General features: G+C 40.2%; 1 protein-coding gene across 2 annotated transcripts in view; it reads right to left on the minus strand.

The window, feature by feature from the left end:
• The window catches only part of arhgdig (Rho GDP dissociation inhibitor (GDI) gamma), a 105,576-nt gene that overhangs the window by 46,347 nt on the left and 47,105 nt on the right, over positions 1 to 12,124 (minus strand). The window contains exon 1 of one of the 2 annotated variants that reach the window (XM_073060565.1): positions 11,470 to 11,936. The exons of the other annotated variant lie outside the window; for it this stretch is intronic. Coding sequence (XP_072916666.1) covers positions 11,470 to 11,542 — 73 coding nt within the window. The 5' untranslated portion in view covers positions 11,543 to 11,936. Of the gene's footprint in view, positions 1 to 11,469; positions 11,937 to 12,124 lie in introns of those variants that run through there. 2 annotated transcript variants of the gene reach the window in all.

A 12,124-nucleotide genomic window follows, 5' to 3' on the forward strand; every position in this document is an offset into this window, starting at 1 on the left:
TCATCATCCCTTTTAGTCCAGTTGAGACTAGATTGATTGACACACTTTGCAGCCACTTTGGCTGGTATCCAAAACTAGCCTTGCAATATAACGGCAAGGTTAGTATGGCAGCTATCAAGACTGCCATTGTCCCAGCTAGATAGTAAGTGGAGGGGCAGCATGGTTGTGTAGCAGTTAGTGAAACACTTTACAATGGCAGCTATAAGATTGGGGTTCACTTCCCACCACTGTCTGTATGGAGTTTCTTCTCCCCGTGACCACGTGGGTCTCCTTCCATTGCTTTGGTTTCTTCCCATACTCCAAAGGCGTACGGTTAGGATTAGTGAGTTGTGGGAATGCCATGTTGGCAACGGAAGTGTGGCGACTCCTGCGGGCTGCCCGCACAATCCTCACTGATGTGATTTGACGTAAATGACACTTTTCGCCGCATGTTTCAACGTACGTGTGAATCGCTTTTCCTGGTTGTGCTGCAGCTGAAGTTGGAAGATTGGCCGTCATTTGCTGTGGGTTGAAGTGACATTCTGCACCACATCCATGCTGGTACCGATCCGCGTTCTGTTAGAAGCTCTGTACAAGGTTGAACTGGACAAGGCATGCTGAAGTTGTACTAACACATTCTGTGTAGCCCTCAGAGTCTGTTGTATGTTCTGTTCAATAAAGATCCTGAATATTCCGTGATAAAAACATGCCCACAGTGAGCTGTCACCCTGCCCTCTGCTTAGGCCATTCCTACATATAGTCCTGCTTCTAAATCTCCATAATGTGCAGTTTTAGTAGCTGAGCTGGGAAAGCACAGGAGTAAGACTAAAGCGAAAAGGCAAGCGCTGGGCCATTGATGGACAGGAGATTGTTTATGGTCGGAGATCTGGGAAGATCAAGCCATATGCAGCTGATAATCCAAAGAGACCATCATGTGAGAACAAGTGAACAGTGACAAGAAGGATTAGGTATGAATACCCCATCTACATCATCTACGTGGTTCATTCCAAATTTTTGATGCTCATTGTGTGGAGCTTGTGTGTTCTCTCTGTGTTTGTGTGGATTTCCCTTTATTTATCCAGTTTCCTTCCATATCCCACACATGTGCAGGTTGATAGATTACCTGGCCATGGTACATTGTCCTCGGTGCAGTAAGAGTTGGAATCTGAAGGGAATTGATGGGAACAGGACCGAGAGTTGGTTATAGGAATAATTAATCAGGGAATTGATTTGCTCTGTGTGAGCTGGCATAGATTGAATGGGCTAAATGGCCTCTTTCTATGTTAAGTAGAAATATGAATACAAAATAGTAAAGCTGTCAATTGGAAGGAGAATGTTTCTGTTGCACCGTGCTGTATTGGGGAATTTGTGCTCAATCTTGCTTGTGCACCTAGTACACCATGGAATGATTTTCAACTGACTTGAAAACCAGGTTAGTTCCAGATAGCCTGAACCTCACAAGTCATTCACAGAGCTGAGTCCAAGGTGCTGCACTAGGGCAACAATAAGTGAACTGGTCATGATTGATGAATGGTATTAGGAAATACTGGGCTTGTCCTGCACCAAAACAAACTGGTGCGAACACTGCAGCGCAATCCAATTTAACAATACTCTACATGCAAGCACACCACCAGGACCAAGGGAACACATTCTAGACTGCCACCTTCACACTGCACTGACGGAGGTTTCACGTCAGGGATGAAACGTCCACAGAAAAGAAAAATCCAATGGCATCGTTGAAAAGGAGCAGGAGATTTCATGCACTGAACTGGTCACCAGCTTGCTTTCTACCAACTGTCTAAACAGATCATCTGGCCACTGTGCAGGACATTATCTGTGCAAATCAGCCACTGCATCTGCTAAACTTTAATTTATTTTCTGCAGGGCTTTGGTGTGTCCTAAGGTTATGAAAGATACTTAGAGCACCATGAATTGAAAATGACATATCATACCACAACATGTTTGTGTACTTCATATTTCGTCCAATAAAAACAATTGCAGAGGCAAGTCTGGGACTTACCTCAAGTTGCACAAAACCAATGACTTCTCCGCAAGCTCCTCCTTGCTTATCAATGCACAGTCATGGGTGCTAGTGTGCCATGCAGGCCTGGATGCCGTTTTATGGATTTTCATCCATGCAGGTCACATACATGGAAGAAAGTCGCCACAACTTGTTTTTTGGCATTACCTGCATGACTCTGGGCTATAAGGCCAGATCTGCAAAGTCACATCTAAATGATGTATTTAACTCCTGCTTCTTGAACCCCATTCCTTCACCGCCCACTGGTTTCCAAACCCCACGTAATCTTCATCCAAATCTGCTGACCTGACCACCAGGCCCTTATTCTAACCGCCAATCTCCCAGACACTCCACCGCCGATTCCCAACTCACTGATCTAACCGTCTCCAGCACTCTTCCCTTTATAGTCCATCTGCTGAACTCCCCACTCCAATCCCATTCTGATCCCCGGTCGCCAACCATTATCATCATCCTTCCCCCATCAATACTATTAATCTTGGTCCTCCCCACAACTCTGTTTTATTCCCCTTGGTAATCCTCTTGCTGATTTCTACGACCCTCTGTAGGGTCGTGTGGTCCGATGCCTTGCATCTTCCATACCACACAGTGATGCAGCCAGACAGGATGGTGCTCCTGTAGAAAATTGTTGGAATCAGGGCAACAACCTCAATCTCCTCAGAAAGTGTATATGTTGCTGTGTCTTCTTGACTAATGAGGAGGTGGTGTTGGTCCAGGTTAAATTGGCCATTATGTGCACACGCAGGAACTTCGTGCTCTTCACTCTCTCCACAGTACAGCCACTGATGTGCAATGGAGAGTGGATGACCTGCACCTTCCTGAAGTCCACAATCACCTCTTTTGTCTTGTCCCCATTGAGACCCGGGTTGTTGCTCTCACACTGGCTGGCAAGCTCCCTACCTCCTATCTGTATGCCAGCTCATGAGCAAACTTGATGATGCAGTTTGAGCTGGATCTGGTAGTGCAGTCATGAGTTAGCAACATGAACAGCAGCGGCCGAGCACAAAGCCCTGTCGGGACGTGACGGAGCTTGAGATGTTGCTGCAACTGGGACTGACTGCGATCGATCCATCTAGAAGTCCAAGATCTAGTTACAGAATGGGGTTTTGAGACCCAGTGAGGACAGTTTACACACCAGCCTCTGAAGGGTGATTGTGTTAAACACTGAGCTGATATCAATGAACATCCTTGCATATGAGGCATTGTTTCCAGGTGGGACAAAACAGAGTGGAGGGCCAAAGCTATGGCACCATTAGTGCACCGAACTGGAAAGGGTCCAATATAGCTGGAAGGTGGGATTTTATATGGCCCATGGTATTCATGATTTACTATTAAATTGCATATTTAGCACACAGTCAAATTCCTCTGTAGTTTTTTTACATGAATGAAACACTACCAAAAGCGCACCCAAAGTAGATGCTAATTGCAGGTTTTGCCTGAATATCCACCAACCTTGTCATAATATACCCAAATTTGATACAGAGGTGGGGGGCATAAATCTACAGAAGTAGATAGAGCCCAGTAAGTTGCCAGCTTCTTCCTTAGATATTTATATCAAAGTATGATACTATGTTTAGAAGTTTTTCAATTTTTAATATGCTATATACTTATGCCATGAAGATACATTAAAGGAAATAAAAATACCATTCATATCTCAGTGAGTATATAATAGGAAAAACTCACAAAATTGCAATAAAGCACCAGAACACATAAGGTCTACTGCACCCACAAGGTGGACTAGAATTGTCTAGATGCAAGGGTAGCTACAACTAACTACTTTGGTCATCACCCTTCCATATAAAACTTCAGTTGTGACTGCAAGCTAAAACCTCCTACCAAGACTGAAGTTAAGTTAAGTAGGGTGTGGATTGAGGTTGGGGGTTTGGTGGGGCTTGTACATAGACTAGAGATGGACATGGAAGGTTTTTGGGGCAGTGAATGAGAAGAATAGGGTGCAAGGTTTGGGAATTTAATTTAGTTAGCATGCAGGACTCCAAGTTTAATGGAGTAGATTTTTTAAAACCATGCGTCTACTTGTGTCCCAAAAATGAACACCCCAGAACAACGTCTGCAAGTTATTCTGCAACGTTCCAAGTGAAGAACTGAAGGTGGAACGAGGTCTGCCTTGGCACCACTTTCTCCAATATTGAGTCAAAATTGAGTTGGTGCCCGGCAACTAGAAGAAAATATCAAAAAACTTAGCACACAGCGTGGAATGACCCAGAAATGCTCATAATACTTGAAAGGAAAATCTAGTTTCAATCTGCATGGTGTTCAGATATAAGTGCAATATGTAATTTAGCTTCCACATCCCATTACCTTGCTGCTGCACCTGGCAATCAGATTGTTGCGTGAAGAGACTATCCAAGGAAATGCAGTCCAAGGGTAAACTGGATTTACTGCTGGGGGTGGTAGTGTGGGACCTACTTTACGGGCGAGGATAGATTCGGGTAGAGAATTTGATGAACTAATATGAAATAAAGAAGGAACCTGAATGGATTACATTTAACTCCCTTTTCACCCAAAATGTAATTGTCCTAATGTACAGGATACTGTAGACTCAAATCTTGTAGCATTACCCTCCTGTGTCATTTATGGGATAAATAAAAGGAAGTGAAAAATACCTTGAGCAAAGCACACAAAATGAAAAAGAATGAACCAACACCTCATCTCAGAAAATAGAAAACACGTCAATAGAAATTTCTTGTTTTGCTTTCTATCCCCATTATGTCATCTCTACAGAGAGACACCTGGCGCTAAGTGTTGATGCAATGAGATCAAAAAGCCTGCAAGGATATTGAAAGACATTTCTGCCTATCACAGGAGTTGTGTCACACACACACACACACACACACACACACACACACACACACACACACACACACACACACACACACACACACACACACACACACACACACACACACACACCCCCCCCCCCCCCCCCCCCCCCCCCCCCCCCCAGGAATTTAAAGAGGAAACACTAAAAACAAATCTGCAATTGATATAGATTTCTCTGCTCTTTTGGCTAGTACTTTAATGCTTTCAACTTTACATCATAAACTTAATATCTCTATAACCTCATTATATCCACTGCAAGCTCTCAGTGATATGCAATAATGAGGAATCTTGCTAAAGTCTGTTAGACTGTGAAAATAATATTTTCCAACAGAGTGTATTTATACAGGATTAGAAAACAATGACAGTTATTCACCAGTAACCAATGACCTCATTTCAAGTGAGGGATTCTCTGTCAAGGAAAGAATAGATCACATCTACAACATGCTTATTTCTTGCTTTCAAACCCCGAAGTTGAGTTCTATATAATTGAGGAGGATAGTTAGGCCATGTCAGAAGTTTGTTGTGTGTTAGCCTTATTGGGGTCAAACTTGAGTCACAAGTAAGCCTTAGATACAGAAAGATCAGAGGTTTTCCTTTCTACGGAAATTTGTGGATAGGCATTTAAAATAACTAACTAAATCTCTTTTTTTACTCTAAGATTGAATGCTTTGAACTTCAGCGGGTTAAAACAAATGTTGAAACAATTGCATTTGGGTTCATCATAATTTGTCAAGGTGTCAGGATTTAGAAATGAAGAATTTCATTTTATCCAGATCATCTATCCAACATCAACTGTGCAGAACTTTCTGCAATTTACCTTCAGAAACCGAAAGACAGAAATTTGTCCTTGGACACATCAATACAAATGGCACTGAATTCTGGATGAGCAGAATAAAAAGATAGTATTTTGCATACTTAGTATGAGCAACTAAAGGAAAATTTCTTCCACACAGTAAATGAGTCCTCATACATATCATTTAATAATAATCATGAAGATATGTCATCCCTGACTAAAACAATTGTTTTTTTCTGAGCATTATGATTAAGATTACCTGTGGATGTGTGAATAACAGAGGCTAATTAATATGGATCTGTCTAAAAGATTTGTAATAAATTGAAAAGGTGTAGCAGTAGGTATAATCTTGTAATTGGTCAGAGGATCAGAAAGTAGGAACGGGGGATACGTTCTCTGACTGGGTTGTGAGAAGTGCTGATTACCTAGGCCCGTACTGAGTGAAAGAATAAGGAGCTTAAAATCTAGGTCTGTTGATATGGCACAGAGAGGAAACAAGATAAGATTATAAAAGGACTTTAATTTTCATTTATTTATGGAACACAGAAATACAGAAAAGGCCAACATATATTACCCACAACTAATTACTCTTAAGGTGGTGGTGTTAAGACTGTGGCTTAACTAACTAAAGTTTTCACTGCAGGAAATTCAGGAACTGGGTCACAGCTTTTTTGGGTTTATATTCCATGGGTTTATCTGCACACATTAATATTCTAAAGGCTTACACAGACTTACTGACAACAGGACTGATGAGATTGGTGAAAGAGGATGGTAAAGGCATGTCTGGAGGAGACTAATAAATATCTGAAATTATCAGCAGAGAGAATGTGAAGTATAAAAAGAGTATTATAAATGTGGGATACATGTGCATTCTTCACCGTGAAGCCTACAACACACCTCTGCAGAAGATTAAGTTTTGTGGCTTGAGGATACATTGGGCATGAACAGTGTAGGAACCAAAACCAGGGAGATGAACATTAAAGTGGGGCGAAGAATTAAGAAGGTGGGCAACTGGAAACTCATGTCACCCTCATGCAGTGACTAAAGCTGTTCAATTAACCAACCATTTGGTGGCAGGATGACCAACTGTGTCTGTCCTCCTCAAGGTTCAGGAGCATTTTGCTCTTCTCCTCCTGTCTACCATCTCATCCAGACTGCCCTCTTTTAATTTCCAATGCCAGTACCACCATTTTTCACACTCTATCCCTCATTCATCACTTAATCGCTTCCACCTTCATTTCAGCTTTGCAGACCTTTCCTTGTACTCTCTCCTCATCCCTCCCCTTACCCTACTTCTTAAATATTACTTGATCTTCAAATTTTGCAAGTACTGGCAAAAGACTGTCAAACCAAAAATTAACTCTGCTTCTGCCTCTACAGATGCTGCATGACCCATGTTTCTATTTTAATTCAAATTTCCAATGTTGGTAGTAGTTTGCTGTTTGGTTCTTCTGTGTTTATTGGATTGTTGTGGTGTATTGTTTTATTAGACTCAGTATCTAACAATTCTCCTCAATCTTATTCTCCATTATTTCTACCACATTCAGTGATACACTTCCTGAAAGACGTATTGAAAGAATTGCTTAGAAAATTATTTGGAATCCATCGGTATGAGTGGTGAGAAAGAGACATAAAATGTCAGAATTAATATTGATGATTACTTTAAATTTAGAACAAAGAATGAAGGAATATAAATAAATTTTCTTAAGTGCAACATAAATATCCTTTTACACAATGTGAATCAAATAGATTGCACATGTCAATGTACTTTCCCACAATAACCATAATAATAATAAGAAATAACATTCTCACAAATGTTTCAAACTGATCCTTAGTCAATCCAATGATGCAACACAAATATATCCAAAATTTGGCTTTATTTTTCATGAGAATTATTTGACATACTGGGATTGTTTGTAATTTAATTTCAACTCCCATTTGAACCTGATGGAATCTGCTTTGGAGATACTAAGCAGTGAATTTTTATTTAGTGACTTAACCATCAATACTCTACACAAATAATGCAATCAGGAATTAAGCTATTCGCCCAGATTTGTCAGGGCCCTTTGATAGATAATAAAACTGAACCATGAAGATAGCCTACCTCCAATTTTAACATCATCAGTTTTGAATAAGGGGAGATGTCATTTCCCACCAGGTCAGAAGTGGTTTGACAGCAGAAAGGGCATTTTAAGTTAAACTGAAGAAGCTTAGGCATACTTCCTCAGGCCTCACAATACACACTGTCGCCCCCTTCATGCTGTGTTCCGTAACTCCTTTCCAGAATCCCTATTTCTACACTTACTTGGCGTGAAGTTGGGTAATAACAGATATAGTATTAATAGTTTTAGGCAAGGCAGATAAGAGGGAGCATGATAACTCTGCAGCAGACTGTGTAGATTCAGGGCCCTGATTTTAACCATGCCTGCCCTACAGGTAGGGGAAGTGGTAATGGATCAGTATGTGCCTTTTCTGTCATTTTATGGGTTACACAGGAACATAAAGGAAGGCTGCATCTGGTTAACACTTTAGGAAGTTATGAAAGCTTTAGAGCTTTAATCTACCAGGTCTCATTCTCAGAGAGCAGGCAGATGAATTGCAGTCTCCTGACCCCTCACCCCTGATATATTCCACAGTTAAAATTGTGATTTAGGGAACAGTTAATGGATTAACTGACAGAAAAATTAAATTAGAGGCAATATCATATTAGAGGAAATGGTAAAACTATTTAGAGAAATGATTCTGAAATATAAACTGAAACATCTTTCAAAAAATCATGTTGATAAAGCTGTAAAAAAAAATAGGCTCCAAAAACCATAAATACATCGCACAGAAATAATGGTTAATCCTATACAAAGTAAATATGAGTGAACCACATATTCATTTATGTTTTGGAGGCAATGCTTTAAGAATAATAAGGTTGACAAAAAAGTATAGAAGGAATTCATCACAGCATCACAGCATGAACCAGGGTATGTGAAGGAGCTAAAAAGAACAGAGTTCTTTCTATACAAGCAAAGAAGTTTAATGAAAATCTGAGTGAAGTGTTCAAAATAAAAGGTTGCTTCTTTCAAATAAATGTTGTGGCTACTACAAGGATTCACATTAAAAATGAAGGTAGAGATTGCATTTTTATAAACAGAGATGATTGTTGAAGCAGATGAAAGAATAATTATTTTAGATTTTAAATGGGGATATTTTTGAAAATACAATGTTCAGTGTGTAAGAGAGAAGAGAGTTTTAGTAAATAACTGAACCCAGTGAAGGTGTGATGTGCCAATAACTGTGTATAATTCCAAAAGTCCAGTCTCTTCAGTTCCTTCTCATAACCAAAACATCCATTATTATGCCTCCAGTCACAACCAAAGAATTACCAGCTTTCTCATATCTGCATCATTACCACTAGTACTACCCCAGGATCTATCCTTGGTGAACTACAAATTGCATCACTTTCCACGTATTCTACAAATATAACACAGGATATGTTTATAAAGCAGAGTTTTACCTCACCACAACTTGTCTTGACTGATCCACTGTCTCTCGAATGTCAGACTGTTTGACCAGGATTCAGCAAGGGGTGAGCTGAAACTTCCCCCAACACTAGAAAGACTGAAGTAATCATCTTCATACCTTGTCATAAGCTGCATTTCCCAGCTATTGACTCCACCACTCTCCCTTGCCAAATTGAAACTGAAGCAGACCATTCACAACTTTAGTATGTACTTGGCCCTACAATGGCAGGGCCTCATATCCATTCCACATTAGTGTCCTGTACTCCCACGTCAATAATACTGCCTAGATCCAGCCTTACTTCAACACATTAATTTTGGAATTCTTGTCAATGTCCTTGTTAACTCTAGGCTTGACTTTACTAGTATAATCCTTACTGTCCTCCCTAGTTATGCCCTCCACAGCCATTCAAAACCTTGTTGCCTGTGTAATAACTCATACCATTCACTCTTGGGTATTGACTCCCAGTTAAGCCATGCCTCTACATTAACCCTCTCATCCTTGCTTTCAAATCCTCCCGTGTCTCGCCCCTCCCTACTGATGTAAACCTTTCCAGATCTATTAAGTCTTTAAGAGATCTGCAGTCTTCCAATTTTAGAATAATTTCAGATTCAGTCATTTCACTAATGGTAAGCATTCAGCTTCCAAAGGACTCAGATCTGCTGTAAATTCCCAATTATCTTCCTTTCACAAAACAAACCTATCAGATCAAGCTTTTGGTCGTCTGCCACTTTAAGTTCTTACTTTAATGTTTCTTTTCGTATTGACAATAATCCTCTGAAGAATCTTCTGGCTGCATCAGAAGGTTTTCTATAAATGGAAGCTCTCTGTTAGAATTGTGTGCGGAAACAGAAAATTAATACCTCTCATAATGTACTTCAATTACCATATTAGTAGGCAATTGAACGGGTTGCAGTAAGGACATGAAATCAAGAGAAGCAAACTAAAGACACTAGGTGGCTGGCATAGTCTGACCATAGACTTCAAGCCAATCTATAATTAAATATTTAGACAACATAAGGATTGCTACAGGAGAAATTTTGCCAAGGAAGCGTGCATGAGCAGAGCTTGCTCTCAGAATAAAGCACACAGACATGGCAAGACAGTAAAGAGATTGAAAACAGCGTAAAATACTCAAAAGCAGAGCATTTTATCGGAAATACCAATATTGGGTGTGAAAGATAAAAAAGGGTTGTGATGGAAGCTATACATCACAGGCATTATAATTTCAGAGGCTTGGCGAGCGAAAGAAGGCACATCCCTTAAGTGATTTAAAACCACTCAGGGTAGCTGAAGTAACTGTTCTAAAGCACTGAAAACCAGCAGCTGTGCATGTAAAGGTCCTGCCTAATGGGACCATATGTTCAACAGAGGAGACACTTTTTGGAGAGATGCACAGCCATCATGTAGTTGCACCTAGATTGCCTTGCTGCATCTTGGTAGCCAAACACAAGCACCTTTCAAAAATACATTCACATTACCAAGCCTCAGAAATAAAGCAGAACCTTATTCTTGTTTAGCAGTTTCAGTTCAAGAAATGCTCCTCACTGTTAAGCTACTCCAGTACAATTGTTTCACCGTGGGGAGTGACACATTCCAGAGACTTCACACAGCCCAGGTAATGCATGCGTAATCCACAATAAGGACTGGATCATTTACAAAAATCGAGCATAAAGCCATATTACTACACAATGCTCAGTACAAGTCTTTTTTTTTCTGTATGAAGTGAATTCTGGTGGGTTAAAGGTATGAAAGTTCGGATTCTTAAAAAGGAAATTAAGCTGACAGAAACTCTCACGCACAAACACTCTCATACAGAGTTACGAATGGAGCAACATTGATCAAACTATAGAAAGCAAAAATGAAACTGTGCTTAAACATAATTCGCAGACTGGCCTGAAACCAGCCCACCTCACAATTGACTGTTTTCATCGGTCATAATTACTGCACATATTTCCTGACGATGTCTCAGTATCAGGCATTTGTCAGCAACAAAAAGTTATTTCGCATCTGCAAGATATATATGGGTGTGGCTTACCAATGCTAATTTACACTTGCACATACAGCACATTACATCACAAAGTAACATTGCTTTTATATATCTTTCAACCAGGAGCTCATTTTATGAACCCCGTGATTATAAATGCAAAACAATGAGAATATATTAATACAGATACTAAAGAGAATCTGCTCAGTCAGCAGTGATGTGAGCAGGCTTGGTCTTGCAGGAAACCCATTGTATAGCTCTTCAAACAAAGGATGGGATTTTGGATTTGAAATAACAGAAATTTAAAAACTCACAGCTCACCTTTGTAGCATACTGTCAACCACATAAGTTCCAGGAGCTGGCTGCCAAACTCACACACATCCAATCCCAACATGGCAATCTTTCTCCAAGCAGTGTGGATGCTGACTCACTCAAAAATGAGCACAATAAAAAAAAAAGCCAACAGGCAGAACAAAATATCCTTTATACTGCACCCATAAAGTACATGAGGAAAATATCAGGAAAAGTAATCGTGGAGCAGAGGATTTCACATGCTATAAACTGACTGCAATGAAACTGCAAGAAACTGTAATGAAAAAATCCTATTCGTCTGCAGACGCTATTGATTTGCTAGCTGCCCTAATGCTATGCTGCTCTCAACTCCCATCAGTCATTATCTCGCAGATGTCTATGATCTCATCTCCCTCCCACCACATGCAGCACACACTTGAATACAAACACAATCTTCCCCATGTAGAGAGAATATGTAATGTTCCCAATTCACTGACTGGTATTTGTAATCCTGAGGTTTGTGTAACATCGCTGTGCTAACTGGGAAAATGCAATATATCCTTACCAATGCAGATAAAACCACTTCCCAACAGCAGTAAACGAGCAATGAGAAGGTGCACATGAAACATAAGCAATCGTCTATACTCAAATTATGTCCCTCTATTTCCTGAAGGAAAAGCAATAT

This window comes from Hemitrygon akajei, chromosome 11 (assembly GCF_048418815.1).
Source record: "Hemitrygon akajei chromosome 11, sHemAka1.3, whole genome shotgun sequence".
NCBI lineage: Eukaryota > Metazoa > Chordata > Chondrichthyes > Myliobatiformes > Dasyatidae > Hemitrygon > Hemitrygon akajei.